Source organism: Xenopus laevis, chromosome 5L (genome assembly GCF_017654675.1).
Source record: "Xenopus laevis strain J_2021 chromosome 5L, Xenopus_laevis_v10.1, whole genome shotgun sequence".
NCBI lineage: Eukaryota > Metazoa > Chordata > Amphibia > Anura > Pipidae > Xenopus > Xenopus laevis.
In genome coordinates this window covers 11,476,925-11,492,918 of record NC_054379.1, presented here as the reverse complement: position 1 = coordinate 11,492,918, position 15,994 = coordinate 11,476,925, and the positions used below count along the sequence as shown (strand labels likewise).

The 15,994-nt window shown below is 43.8% G+C and overlaps 1 protein-coding gene across 2 annotated transcripts in view; it reads left to right on the top strand.

Moving 5' to 3' along the window:
- Positions 1–1,420: 1,420 nt before the first annotated feature.
- lpgat1.L (lysophosphatidylglycerol acyltransferase 1 L homeolog) overlaps positions 1,421–15,994 on the top strand; it is a 60,487-nt gene continuing 45,913 nt past the window's right edge. The window contains exons 1-2 of one of the 2 annotated variants that reach the window (XM_018262577.2): positions 1,655–1,793; positions 9,808–10,072. In XM_018262577.2, coding sequence (XP_018118066.1) covers positions 9,835–10,072 — 238 coding nt within the window. In that variant the 5' untranslated portion in view covers positions 1,655–1,793; positions 9,808–9,834. Of the gene's footprint in view, positions 1,794–9,807; positions 10,073–15,994 lie in introns of both variants that reach the window. The other variant, XM_041562535.1, reaches the window with a different exon arrangement.

Below are 15,994 nucleotides of genomic sequence, written 5' to 3'. Positions count from 1 at the left end.
CTGCTGCTGCCCCCCCTAACCTGGAAATTTGCTCTTAAAGTGGACCTGTCACCCAGACACAAAAATCTGTATAATAAAAGTCCTTTTCAAACTAAACATGAAATCCAATTTCTATTTTTATTAAAGCATTCATAGATGTTGTAGGCTCATTTAAAAATCTCAGCTGTCAATCAAATATTGTCTGCCACTCCTCTATGCCAGTGGCATAGAGGCGGGGCAGACAATTACTTTCACTTTCCATTCAGCACTTCCCAAATGTCACTGCTGTCCCCACATTCCCCCGTTCTCTTCACCATTTAATTGTGTAGCCAGGGCATGGGGATGGACATCAGGTCCCCCATTCTGGTGCACAAACAAGATTCTGAGATGATACAAGGCTTGTCTTAATAACAGTGTCCACAAAATGGCTGCTGCCTGCTTGTTATAATTATGAATTCCCAGACTGAAGGAAGCAAGATTCAGATAATTTATACTGTGTAATTAAAGTTCATTTTGCTTGACTAATGTGATAAAATAGGATTTTGAATAATTTTTTTGGGTGACGGGTCCCCTTTAAAGTACCAGGAGCAGCATTTTTGCCTCCCCTGGTACCTAGTGTGGCGCTGCCGCCTGAGGCGACAGCCTCAACTCGCCTCATTGGCGAAGCACCCCTTACACCGGGCCCAGTAACAATCTCCAGTTCAGTTTCATACCTCACATCGAGACACACACAGGGCCCAGTAATGATCTCCAGTTGAGTTTCATACCTCACATCGAGATACACACACCGGGCCCAGTAATGATCTCCAGGTCAGTCTCACAAGTCCCAGTCAGATACAAGCACTGGTCCCAGTTCTGGTATTTAAAATAGGTCTCAGCATTTCAGCGCCAGCACACCATTAATCAGTGACTGTATATGGTATCTTACAGCAGCCCCTCCAGCATTTGCCACCAGGGCCGGGCCACTCTAGCTGGGCACATCGCCCCCCTCTGTCGCTGCGTCTACGTGAGCCATCGATTTAGCCAGTCACCTTGCACCTTGTCTGCCACTAAAGACCAGACTGGGGGATCAGCAGTGAAAGTTACATGATTGCCCCCCCCCAAGCTTTGCACCCTAAGCACGTGACTACTCTGCCTACCCCTAGTTCCGGCCCTGTTTGCCACAAATTGCCAGTAAGGGCCTGAGTGTTCCCAGTAAAGAGTCAGAGCGACACTATTTCCAGTAGCAAAGCTCCAGTCTCCTTGAATTTAAAACCAGATACAGGCACCAGTGAGAAAGTCCATCCCAGTGTCACACCTGCAGTTGAGCCGGACACAGTTCCGGTGAGTCCCACAAAGACTGTCCCCTCCGGTCCCACAGCCCGGCCTGTTTCTGTCACTCACGGTTCCCCTCACACAGACATCCACCGCGCCCTCTCAAGAAGGATCAATATGGCCCTTGTTAGTCAGACTATTCATGTCAGCGGTCACACCCCCCAGCTATGGAAAGCACAACCCCACCCACCCACTGTCCGCGCCTCCTCCTCCCCAATCTCCGGCGCGAACATCTCTGTCGCTTGTGAGAGCCCGAAGAGGCCATTCCACCTCCTTCCCCCCCAACCTCAAATCGGAGGAGAGGCGGGGCTTCCGAGCAGCGACTGGCCGATCCCTCATCCATTTCGTCCAATCAGGAGGCAGCATTCTCCTAGTGCGAATAGCGCTGGAGGGGGATCTCAGTCAGCGCTGCTGGGAGGAGGGGGTGGAGGAGGAAGGCAGTCCTACCCCCAGCTCCTCCGGCCGAGTCTGTCACACACCGGGATACGGGGGCCCCGCAGGTGAGACGGGATCCTAAGTGCAAGTTATTGGGGAAGAGCGGGAGAGTGAAACGGGATGGGACTGAGGGGAGCCGTTATGTGTAGCGCTGTGTGCGCATGCGCAATCTGTGCTGGGTTCCAGTGTATCCTTGTCTGCAGCCGCCCCATTGCTTCACTCTTACTGACCATCTGTGCTCTGCCCTTTGCCTCTGCTCACACAGCTCTGCCACCAAAGAACTACAACTCGCACATCATCCTGTCAATCAACCCTGCTGACTGGGGGAGCTGGGAGTTGTAGTTGTGCAACAGCTGGGACGCAGGAGACTCCCTGCCCTTGTACATAATCTGTCCTCTATGTACAGGGATGTATTCTTTCTTTTGTGTCACATGCTCCTCACTGTATAGCCTGATACATCGGCTGCCCTTGATTGTCAGCTCTTTGGTACAATGTCTGCCCCCAGGGCTGCTTATAGGGCAGGGCAGAGAGGTCATTTACCTTGAACCCCCCACTAAGGATAAGATATAACTACAGTATTCTGGGAGTTGTAGTGCAGCAACATCTGGGGTGTTTTATGCTTCATATCCCTGATCTTGTCTGATTTGGGCAACAGCTGTCCCCCATACGGCTGCTGGGAGTTATCTAGAGAGAGCCTGGCCTGCGGCTGACAGAGGTGCAAATTGTTAGTCCCAATCCACCTGTTCTGCTGGTTTGGGACCTTTACGACACTATCCTGACCCTTGAGATTGCACTTTGCGCACTGCCTTAATATGCACTAACACTACGTGGGTTATTTATTAAAGTCCAAATGCCAAAAACTCAAACAATTCGAGTTTTTTTTTTTTTTTTACTATAAAATCTGAATTTTTAGTGGGAAAAAAACGTAATTTTTCGATATTTATGAAAGGCCAATACGGCAACAAATCCAAATCCGAAAATCCGTTTTCTCAGACCTGCCAAGGTATATAAGTAGGGATGAGCTGATTTTTTTTCACTGTGTTTAGCCGTAGAAATGATGCCCGGAGACTTGAACGGGAGAAAAAAGATGTTGTGCGTCAAAAAAAAAAAATCACAGCACGTCAATATAGACTTTAATGCATTTTGGTGAATTTTTGTTGAATCAAAATGGATTAAATTTGCCCATCCGTAAGTCAATGGGAGATGTCCCTATACTATTTGGAGGTTTTTGTGGTTTGCGCTGGAGCACTTCGTTTTCCAAAGTTGCCCAAGGTTGCCTCACCAGGAAACTTCGTAGTGCCATCCCGCCATCGATTTTCATTCTAAACGGAAACGGCGGGAAGGCAATTCGGGGAGATTTGTCACCCCGAAGAGGTGATTTGTCACCGGGCGTCTATTCTCCCCAAATCTGCCCGTGTGTCTCTGCCCTTAAAGGGATACTGTCATGGGAAAAAAATTTTTTTCAAAATGAATCAGTTAATAGTGCTGCTCCAGCAGAATTCTGCACTGAAATCCATTTCTCACAAGAGCAAACAGATTTTTATATATTCAATTTTGAAATCTGACATGGGGCTAGACATATTGTCAATTTCCCAGCTGCCCCAAGTCATGTGACTTGTGCTCTGATAAACTTCAATCACTCTTTACTGCTGTACTGCAAGTTGGAGTGATATCACCCCCTCCCTTTTCCCCCCCAGCAGCCAAACAAAAGAACAATGGGAAGGTAACCAGATAACAGCTCCCTAACACAAGATAACAGCTGCCTGGTAGATCTAAGAACAACACTCAATAGTAAAAACCCATGTCCCACTGAGACACATTCAGTTACATTGAGAAGGAAAAACAGCAGCCTGCCAGAAAGCATTTCTCTCCTAAAGTGCAGGCACAAGTCACATGACCTGGGGCAGCTGGGAAATTGACAAAATGTCTAGCCCCATGTCAGATTTCAAAATTGAATATAAAAAAAATCTGTTTGCTCTTTTGAGAAATGGATTTCAGTGCAGAATTCTGCTGGAGCAGCACTATTAACTGATTCATTTAGAAAAATTTTTTTTTTCCCATGACAGTATCCCTTTAATGTATCAATTTAGAACAGTTACAGAGTTGGCAACCCCCTCCCAGAGCTGCTTTAGAAAGTGAAAAGTGACACTTTACACTTAAATTGCCACACATAGAAAATAGAAAAAAATTGGAAAAAGTCATTATTTCTGGTGTACTATCTGAAAACATCTAGGTGTAACTCCTTTAAAGGGGTTGTTCACCTTTGAGATAACTTTTAGCATGATGTGGAGTGTGTTATTCTGAGATCATTTGCAATTTGTTTTAATTTTTTATTATTGAAGGGTTTTGAGTTATTTGGCTTTTTATTTAGCAGGTCTCCAATTTGCATTTTAAGCAATCTGGTAACTAGGGCCCAAATTACCCTAGCAACCATGCACAGATTTGAATAAGAGACTGGAATATAAATAGGAGAGACCTGAATAGAAAGAGGAGTAATAAAAAGTAGCAATAACAATAAATGTGTAGCCTTACAGAGCATTTAGTTTTTAGAAGGGGACAGCAACGCCCATTTGAAAGCTGCAAAGAATGAGAAGAAAAAGACAAATAACTATAAAACTATAAAAAATGAATAATGAAAACCAATTGAAAAGTTGCTTATAATAAAAGTGACCTTAAAGGTGAACCACCCCTTTAAAGGGGAAGGAAACCTTGTCGGCGCTAACCCCCCTCCCGTGTATTGCCCCCCCTCCCTCCTCCCCCCTGGCCTACCCGTCCCGCTGGGCAAATGCCCCTAACTTGTTACTTACCCTTCTGCGCAGGTCCAGTCCAGGGAGTTCACAGGCGACATCTTCTTCCACGCAATCTTCTTCCTCCTTTGACCGGCGTTTTGGCGCATGCGCAGTAGGAGCATTTCGCTGGTACGGATCTACTGCGCATGCGCCAAAAGTCACGCGCATGCGCAGTAGATCGTACCGGCGAAACGATCCTACTGCGCATGCGCCGGTCAAAGGAGGAAGAAGATCGCGTGGAAGAAGATGTCGCCTGCGAACTCCCTGGACTGGACCTGCGCAGAAGGGTAAGTAACAAGTTAGGGGCATTTGCCCAGCGGGAGGGGTAGGCCAGGGGGGAGGAGGGAGGGGGGGCAATACACGGGAGGGGGGGAGGGGGGTTAGCGCCGACGAGGTTTCCTTCCCCTTTAAAGGCAGCTGTTAGAATTGATACAATAGTTGTTAATACTCCAGAGATGCTGCTGATAATTCAATAAATTGAACTAAATATTGCAAATTGTAACGGTTCAATCTGCTCCTGGATCACTGAGCTGCCAGACTGAACCACCAGAGACAGGAGCATTAAACTTAAATTTTTTCGGAAAAAGGTAAAAAAATAAACAACTGAAAAAAGTCTTTATTTCTCATGAAAAATCGGAAAATAACTGAACTGAAAAAGTGTTTGGAAGGTGAATAACCCCTTTAAAAAAACATTTTCTTTCATTAGGCAATATTGAATTTTCGGCTTTGCCTCCCCTTTTAATAGCTAAGCCCTCCCTCTACAATCTACAGAAAATGAATGGCAAAATGTACATTTGAGCAGACAGGAACCATGTAGACGGGATCTCAATAGACTGGGCTGTAACACAGGTACATAGCACTATTGCTCTGTTTTTGCACAATATCATTTAGTTGAAGTAGGGATTACCATGACACCTGTTAACTGACAGTTGGAGCAGCACAGTTATGCAATGATGCCCGGCAATGCCATACTGGGGAATTAAGAGTTTTTATTTGCACAATCCTCATTGTAAATCCCATTAAAGTGTCGGTGCTAATGAGCACCATCAACTCCGTCCCCTTAAAACCTCGTGGCAGCAGGACATTTTTGCAGTTACACCGCGTTCCCGCGCCACATGATGCCTACTGGCACTTGGGAAGCCACTGATGTTTTATTGACATTGTCAGTTTTAGTTTCTTTTTAAATGTCATGAGGTTATTTAAAGGAGACATTTTGTGTAAAAAATAAGAATGTATAAGTGTGTTATACTCATTTAGATATAGAAGAACTGTGATTAAAAAAGTAGTGTTTCAGGCTGATTTATTGAATATTTCTGCAAAAACCCTAATAATCCCTCCCTTCTCTTCCACTTCCTGCTCCCTGAATTCCCAGGCTGTGCAGGGGAGCCGACAACACTCAGCACTGTAGGACAGGAACCAATCAGCAGCTAGCAGGACCTGATTGGGAACTGAAGCCAGTCTTTGCTTGTGTGACTGCAGGGCTGTGATTGGCTGTCCCCCTCCTACTGTGCTTTTGGCAGGGACCATTAGGACACGCCCACCCCCCAGTAAACATCTATGGGGAGCTCCAATAAAGGGGCTATTTTGAAAGATATTATTTTTTTGCACCATGTACATGCAACACCTTATATTACTTATAATTGCCTACAAAATTAGGGTTTTTTCATTTATCCTTTATGTCTCCTTTAATATTTATCTTATTCTGTGAAATAACCACCCAGATTTATCTGTATTATAGGACTTCAGCCAATTGTTAGTGTTGCTTCTTGCTGCTGAACAGCAATACCCGCTGACTGTCAGGGGATGCTGGGATATGTAGTCCAATAACAGCTGGCTGTGGGTATCTGGAATAGGAAACCTTTGGATCGTTCCTGTCTTGTTTGTCGGAATATATATATATATATATATATATATATATATATATATATATATATATATATATATGTGTGTGTGTAAATCACTGAAGGCCCAGCAGCGCTGTAGAACAGGGAAGCAGAGAAGGCAGCGGCACATTCCAAACCACTGAATGTCATTCTTAGGGCACCCACGGCATATGCCCTTGGGAAAAGCAATTGCTGAATGCAAGTCCCTGGAGTTTTTAACCTTAGATGTCTTAGGATTTATTCCTGTGCTTACTCGCCTCCCTGTGCCTCAGGTGTTCGCTTTAGATTGTAAGCTCTGAGGGCAGGGTTTTTGTGAGCGTGCATGTTATAAATAGCAGCAGTACCTGTGAGTATATTTAATAAACTGAACATGCAACATGCTTAAAGGGATTCTGTCATGATTTTTATGTTATAGTTTTTATTTCTGAATTTCACTGTTTACACTGTAAATAATTCACTCTACCATATAAATTTCATTCCTGAAGCAGCAAGTGTATTGTGTTTAGTTGTAATATTGGTGTGTAGGTGCATCTCAGGTCATTTTGCCTGGTCATGTGCTTTCAGAAAGAGCCAGCACTTTAGGATAGAACTGCTTTCTGACAGGCTGTTGTTTCTCCTACTCAATGTACCTGAATGTGGGACCTGGATTTTACTATTGAATGTTATTCTTATATTTACCAGGCAGCTGTTATCTTGTGTAAAGGAGGCCATACACTATAAGATCCGCTCGATGGAACGATGGAACTGCTTTCTGGCAGGCTGTTGTTTATCCTACTCAATGTAACGGAATGTGTCTCAGTGGGGCCTGGATTTTACTATTGAGTGTTGTTCTTGGATCTACCAGGCAGGTGTTATCTTGTGTTAAGCTGGCCATAGGCGCAACGATCCGATTGTACGAATCGTGGATTCATACGATTTTCGGACTGTGTGTGGAGAGTCCCAACATTTTTCGCCCGGCGGAGATCGGTCATTTGGTCGATCGGACAGGTTAGAAAATTTCTGTCGGCTGCCGATAATATCTCTGCGTGTATTGGCGATCGTACAATTTTCAGTGGGAGACTGTCACTAGCTTTGTCTATCGTACGATTGCTGTCAGGGGCAGAACATCGGCTGATCTGTTCTTTTACTACTTTATTTGGTCGGAATGGTAAGACTTTGATCTGAATGGTTAGTGGCAGGTCGGGAGATGGGAAGGTCCGATCGTACATTGATTCGTACGATCAGATCTTTGTGTCTATGGCCAGCTTTAGGGAGCTGCTATCTGGTTATCTTCCCATTGTTCTGTTGTTAGGCTGCTGGGGGGGGGGGAGGGGGAGTGATATCACTCCAACTTGCAGTACAGCAGTAAAGAGTGACTGAAGTTTTATCAGTCACATGACTGGGGGCAGCTGGGAAACTGACAATATGTCTAGCCCCATGTCAGATTTGAAATTAAATATAAAAAAAATCTGTTTGCTCTTTTGAGAAATGGATTTCAGTGCAGAATTCTACTGGAGCAGCACTATGAACTTGTGCTTTAATGTTTTTTTCCCATGACAGTATCCCTTTAAAGGTATTGAATCTGCTATCAGTTAGGGGGTGTTAATTAGTCTCCCGAGATTGGCTCTTTTAGCTGCCCCAGCACATTTCCCCATGATTTCAGCATATTTCTGCCCTGTGATGTATAGGGCCTGATGGAATAAGAGAAGTGATAAATTGCACCGGAAGAAACCCACAGCAACCAATCAGGTCTTTGCTCTCGTTTTCCAACTAGCAGTAGACGGAGAAGTTACTCTTGGGTTGCTAATGGCAACTGCATTGGTGCTGTTTGTAAACAAATGCCACGCTGTACTGGGCAGTGGGATCACTGTTTATTTACATGGTTAAATGTGGCAATAAGCAGGCCGACAAAAGCTTGGCCTGTCCAGACACTGGCCCGCTCCCCGAAACTGTGGGCACTCCCCCATCCACCCCAATCCCAGGTGCAAGGAGATGGTAAATGATGCTCTGGCAGATTGGTGGGTGCATGCGGGAGGCAGGTTGGAGTCGGATATGACTTCTGGAGGATATTGGCTGGGGTGGGGGGATCGATACTGGGGTGCTGGGAACCTGGAGGTGGCAGCCCTTGTGGACCCCAGATGCCCCAGTTCAACACTGTCCAGGTGGCAGTTTATCAGCCCATGTATGGGGCCCTTGGAAGGTGCTGTTGATATCTGGGTGAAATTCAGTTCAGATATTAATTGGAAATATTACAACTACTATTGGGTAAGGTCTGCATTGGCACATTGATGAGGGTCTCTGTAGGCCCCAGTTGCCATCCTACAAGTAGGGCTGGATGAACTGCATAGCAATATAGACTATATATTCTCTTTATCCTCTCAAGTCTTCATAAACCATACATATGTATAATGATATGCAACCCTCTGTAGACTGGGAGTTGTAGTTCATTTCCATCTTGGAAACTCTCCATTCTCTGGTTCTGACTCCTGTAACAATGTAGCAGAAGCGAGCCGATTAATGGACCTAAGGGCAAACTGACATCTGCACCATTGTGTCGAGAGTCTAAAGAACATTCCATTTACTAATAACTCTCATGTTAAAGTAACGTATGTCGGAAAGTTGCTAAGAATTCTATTTTGCTTTATTATGTCATTCAAGAAAAGGTTTTTAGGTGGGGTTCCCCTTTAAATTAACTGTCCGTATAATGTAGAGAGTGATATTCTGAGAACATTTGCAATTGGTTTTCATTTTTTATTATTTGTGGTTTTTGAGTTATTTAGATTTTTATTCAGCAGCTCTCCAGTTTGCAATTTCAGTCACCTGGTTGCTAGGGCCCAAATTACCTTAGCAACCATGCACTGATTTGAATAAGAGAGTGAAATATGAATAGGAGAGGGACTGAATAGAAAGATGAGTAATAAAAAGTAGCAATAATAATACATTTGTAGCCTTACGGAGCATTTGTTGGGGTCAATTACCCCCTTTTGATGGCTTTAAAGAGTCAGAAGAATAAGGCAAATAATTGAAAAACTATACAAAATAAATAATGAAAACCAATTGAAAAGTTGATTAGTATTGGCCATTCTATAACATACTAAAAGTTCACTTAAAGGGTTCCTGTCATCGGAAAACATTTTTTTTTCAAAACGCATCAGTTTATAGTGCTACTCCAGCAGAATTCTGCACTGAAATCCATTTCTCAAAAGAGCAAACAGATTTTTTTATATTCAATTTTGAAATCTGACATGGGGCTAGACATATTGTCAGTTTCCCAGGTGCCCCCAGTCATGGAAGCCATTGCTTTGTGACAGCAGCTGCCTGACTCCCATTGATTTGGGTATCTGAGCTGATCTTGTGCATTGTTCCCCTCGAAGCCAGAATGATTTTATATGTAATGCCTTTTATTTATTTTGCCTATTTATTTTTAGGGGTTGCTGACGTTCGTCACGGGGAAGATGGCGATCACAGCGGACAGTACCGGAAAAATGGGATTTCTAATACTTAGAATGGCTTTCCGATTCGCCTTCATGGTCGTCAACAACATGGTCGCTATTACGTCCTATGTATTATATTTAATAGCTCTGCAGCCAGTCAGAGTTATAGACAGAAAACTGTTCTGGTATATTGAAGGAGTCATGTTTAAATGGCTTTTAGCAATGGTTGCATCCTGGGGCTGGGCCGCTGGGTATACAGGTAAGTGACCATTTGTTGCGGCAGAAATAAATTACATTCTTATGTTCCTTCAGCTTCTTTAGATACACGTTGACCAAATGCCATTATACCAACCCCTACTAGAGTCCAGCATTGTGTCCGGTACCTGCGGGGACACAGAATACCCGCAAAGCAGTCGGGTTTCAGGCAGAAAAGCCCCTTATTATGTTGGTTGTTCAAGGTTGCCTGGGTACACGAGTATATTGCAGGCTCTTATCCCCCTAACTTGGTTGAATGACTCCAGAGTGACATCACTTCCAGTTTTGTGGGTCCTGGAATGAGTTAGAGGTTAGGGTTGGACAGTGGGGACAGGAATGGAGTATAATGGGGTCGGGTTGCGGATCTGATTCGGACACGGGCCTACCCAACAGAGCACCAGCTTCTTCCACCGAATACTAGGACCTCACTCTGCACCAAAAGTGACTGATTCCAGAATATTTTCAATGAAGCCTGTCTTTTCTGTGATCTCCAGGGTGTCATGGCGGGGCTTATTACTCATGGGTGGTACTGAGCTATGACTGATAGGAGTCATTGATACCTGAACATCTGGGCAATGCCTTCTGTATGTCACAGCTCAGAACAATCAGGAAGCAGTGCCTATTATTGGCATGACATCCTGGAGAACACAGAAAAGACAGAGATGTTTCTGGCTAAAGAAAACTGATGTTTCTGATGCATGGGGTTGCCATATTTTTCATCTTCGACGACATCATCTCGGATGAATGAATTTGTGCAGTGTTTCCTATGTACAAAACAACTTGTACTGATGCCGTTATTCTCAATCCTATTTACTGAGAGAAGTGACACGCGGCAATTGTATTGCATTGCTCTGTCCCTGTTTGGAGGTAACAGATCTATATTTCACATGCAGCCGGTTTCCTCGTTTATTGATTATTCCTGAAATCTGGTGTGGTTGTGTTAACTCCCGGGCTGAGTGGGGAGGGAATCATTGCTCTAAGCACAAGCGTTTGGTGTAAGTGCCTATGATTATTATAGGGAAGGGGGGGGCATAGTGTTTGCCTGGTGTTTTTGTTTCAGGAAGCTGGATAAATAGAGCCGATAAATACAGAGCAGTTTGCAGTTCATGCCTTTTCCTCTTTTGAGCACATTTAAATTTTTACAGCCTTTAATTTGAATGGAAAGGAAGCTCGCTCTAGTAATCAGTATCAGGTTGCTGTGCCCACTGTGTTGGCACAGAGGGTTCATTTGCTTTGTCTGCTGGATTACTTGAATTTTTTCCGTAGTATGTTGCAACCGGAGTTTGGCTTAGAACAGTGATCCCCAACATGTTGCTCTTCAACCCCTTGGATGTTGCTCTCAGTGGCCTCAAAGCAGGTGCTTGTTTTTGTGTTGCTTTCCATCTCTTTTTACATTTGAATGTGGCTTAAAAGATAATATGGTTTTTATTCATTGTTTTTTCAAAAACATTGAATTATAAACATTTAGAAGCATTTCCATTACTGGCCGGCCAATGACAAAATCTGACAGCGTTTTAAGATGATGAATAGGGAGCCTGCCCGTCTGCCAACATAGGCTTTTTGTAGCACAGGAGAGCACTGTTTCTTTGGAGACTTTTTCATTCCTGTCCCTAGAATACAGCTATGGGGCTACAGGGGCAACTCAGTGGCCAGGGTAGGTAAGCCACCACAATATCATTGCAGATGGTAACTGGAGGGCCTCAGTGATTGTACCACTTGGTCAGATGCCTCTTGTATGTACAGAGTTTGGTGGGCAGAAAAAATTTTCAAATTTGCCTCTTCATAGACTTCAGTGGTAATTGCCCTCACCCTCCCTGTATACCTGGTGATAATCGCTCGGGTATTGACAGTGAAGAATCTGAAGGTCACTAGTTGACCTAGTTAACCAAGTATCGCCTAAACCCATAAGAGCCATCACTAATGAAGTCTCCTCTACCCTGACTACAGAAAGGCCATGTTACGTGACTTAGTTGTCCATGTTGCGTGACTTAGTTGGTAATTTAATGTATGGTTCATGGGCTTACCACCTGGGTCTGAGCAATGAACAAATTTTGCCACCAAAATTGAAATCCACTCCAAGTGCCAATAGCCCTTAGTTTTCCCCGAGTGATTAGCACCTACCCATATGACTTCAGCTTAGCCTTAATTGGATATTTTCTAACCAAAACAAGCAATAGCTAGCTATAAGCAGACAAATACAGTGGGTTCTCCTTTGATTGTGTGAATTTCGTAAGAGCCTGCCATTTTTCTACCATTGCCAAATGTTTAATATCTTCAACAGGGAAGAAGTCCTTGGGGTAACAAATAAGGGATGTGATTGGATATTGGTAGTCCTATGTGGACTGGCAGTCTACAGGAGACTCTGTTTGGCTGTACACCTGGTTTTTATACAACTAAAACTTGCCTCCAAGCCTGGATAGGAATAAGCACCTGCTTTGAGACCACTGGGAGCAACATCCAAGGGGTTGGTGACAACATGTTGCTGACAAGCCACTGGTTGGTGATCACTGATCTAGAACCAGAACCGAAATATGTGTACAAAATTTAAATTTAATATAAACTTCAGCATACTGAAATAAGAAACTTCCTAAATATAATCCATTAAAAATTCTGGATTGTTTCCGAAATAATCAAGTGTATGTTCACAATCCCTCTCTCAGCATCTGTTTCGCTTCATTCTTGCTTCATGCAGGAGTTGGGTGTCAGATTTTCATTGACAAATCCAATCTTATATGAGGGTGCTCCAGTTCCTAGCAGATGTATTAGAGCTCATTCAAAGAACTGATTCCAGTACACCATCATCATCATCATTTATTTATATAGCGCTGTCAAGATACGCAGTGCTTTACTGCAGTTATAGCAAACAGGGAATAAATGGTGGATAACAGACAAGGATTACAGAGTACAATAGGGTTAGAAGGACCTAGAGATTAGAGTTTACAAACTAAAAGGTTAGGGTACAATTGAGACATTAGGATTGTATAAACACTTTGTCATTTTTGATGCAGCAATGATTAATTAAGGTACATTGAATAAGCTTCTTTAAACAGATGGGTCTTTAAGGAGCGCTTGAAAGTTTGGAAGGAAGGAGAAAGTCTGACAGCTTGTGGCAGAGAGTTCCAGAGAAAAGCAGAAGCCCGAGAGAAGTCTTGTAGATGAGAATGGGCAGAAGTGACCAGAGGAGAAGTGAGGCGAAGATCAGAAGCAGAGCGTAGGTTTCGTGAAGGAGAGTATTTGGAGATTAGAGATGAAATATAGGGAGGGGTTTCATTATTAAGGGCCTTGAATGTGAGTGTAAGTAATTTGAATTGATTCTAGAAGAGATTGGGAGCCAGTGAAGGGACATACATATGGGAGCAGCTGATGTTGAGCGGCGAGCTAGATGAATGAGTCTAGCGGCCGCGTTTAGAACAGATTGGAGTTGTGAAAGGTGACTTGTTGGAATACCTGTGAGGAGTAAGTTGCAGTAATCAAGGCGGGAGATGATGAGAGACTGAATCAGTGTTTTAGTTGATTCTGAACTGAGATAGGGTCGTATTCGAGCAATGTTGCGCAGTTGAATAAGGCAAGATTTTGCAAGTGTTTAAATGTGTGGTGAAAAAGACAGATGAGAGTCTAAGATGACTCCTAGGCAGCGTGCCTGTGTGGTGGAATGAAAGGTGGTGTTGTTTACGGTGAGTGATATCTGAGGGACAGGGGAAGATCTTGGAGGAAATATGATGAGTTCTGTTTTAGAAAGGTTCAGTTTCAGGTGGCTCTGTGACATCCAGGAGGAGACAGCAGAGAGACAGTCTGTGACTTGGGAAAGGACAGAATTAGAAAGATCAGGGGTAGACAAGTAGAGTTGGGTGTCATCAGCATAAAGGTGATACTGAAGTCCAAATGACTGAATGAGTTTTCCTAGTGAAGTTGTATAGAGCGAAAACAGCAGGGGGCCAAGAACAGAGCCTTGAGGAACTCCAACAGAGAGTGGGAAAGTAGTAGAAGTAGAGTTAAGGTCCCCATAGACGCGACGATTCTTCTTGCCGAACGACCGATTTTAGGGAAGCCCGACCAATCCTTCGAAATTATCGTGCGGTTAGTGGTATTCGAACGATCGTACATCTTACGATTTTTCGGCCGACATCTGTCGGGAAATTGATCGGCCAGGTCAAAAAATCTTTGTCGATCCCAGTGCAATCTCTCTATGTTTGCAGGGCCAAGCAGGCAGCTCCCCTTTGTTTTCCTGGTAAATTGGTCTTTTTAGTTGATGGTAGATTCATACGATCGTACGATCGTTCTGAGAAGATCGTGGTCTCACGATCAGGATCTGATCTTTTAAAAATCTCAACATCTATGGCCAGCTTTAGAGAAGGAAACTTTAAAGGAACGGTCAGACAGATAAGATGTAAACCATGAAAGAGCAGTTTCACAAATGCCAGATGAGTGTAGAATGTCAAGGAGGAGTGTGTGGTCAACTGTGTCAAAGGCTGCAGAGAGATCTAGAAGGATTAGAATGGGATAATGACCTTTAGACTTTGCCAATAGAAGATCATTGGTTACTTTGGTGAGTGCAGTTTCAGTTGAGTGTGATGGGCGGAAGGGAGGGAGGAGGGAGTTGAGTGAGATGCTGGATCAGGCATTTGTAAACAAGCCTTTCTAGCAATTTGGATGCGAATGGAAGAAGGGAGACCGGTCGATAGTTAGTGGGAGAGCTGGGATCAAGGGAAGGTTTTTTGAGGATAGGAGTGATTAGTGCTTGTTTGTATAATGATGGAAAGGTACCAGTAGAGAGTGAAAGATTGAATAGGTGGGTAAGTGCAGGAGAGAGTGTATCAGAGATTGGGTGGAGAAGGCGAGAGGGTATGGGGTCAAGGGAGCAGGTGGTGGGTTTTGAGCTGGCTAGAAGTTTGCTAACTTCATTTAGAGTTGCAGGGGTGAAGGAGTGGAAAGTAGATGTGAGTGGACTGCACGTTGGTCTGAGATTGTTGTCAGACGGTATGCTCAGCCTAATGAGATCGATTTTTTCATTAAAGAAATGAGCAAGGTCTTGGGCGGTAACATTGATAGGTGGAGGAGGGCATAGGAGTGAGTTAAATGTGGCAAACAGCTGCTGTGGTTTGGAGGACATAGTAGATATTAGATAAGAGAAGTATTGTTCTTTGGCTAATGATAGAGCTCGGTTATAGCAGGAGAGCATGAATTTGAAGTGGATGAAGTCAGGATCAGTTCGTGACTTTCTCCACCGTCGCTCAGCTGATCTACTACATCTTCTGAGGTACCGTGTTACACTAGTGTGCCAAGGTTGGGGTTTAGCTGGCCGGCTGTGACGGGTGGTAGAAGGTGCAAGGGAGTCGAGTGCTGTTGAAAGGGCATCGTTGTAGAGAGAAGCTGCCATATTGGGACAGGAGAGAGTATTAATATGAGATATGGATTGTGCTGATACTGTACACAAAAAATCTAACAAAATAACTGACTTTGGCACACATTCTGCATGTAGTGAGACATGATGTCTGGTGATTTTAATAGAGTGAGCACTAATACATCTTCTAGGCACAAGGAGACCCATAAAGATATATTGGATTCAACTGCCATTCAAGATCAGACTCCTAACTCCTGCATGAAGACAGAATGCAGAGAAAAAGATGGTGAGAGGGAAAGAGAGTGAAGAGTAACTTGGATATTTCAGAAACGGTTCCGAATTTTTAATTTATTATATTTAGAAAATTTCTTATTTCAGTGTGACGAAGCTTGAATTTCTTGAATTTTCGTGATAGTTCCCCTTTTAATAGACTTTTGTTCACCTAGTTTCACTTCCGACTGTCATCTCCTACTATGGGCAAGTTGTGTCACCATGTTTTCCCCTTTGTGTCCCGCTAGATGGGACAGATTGCCCATACATGACCCATCAAGCATACAGTTTGGTTAGAAAATGACTAAAGTGTAT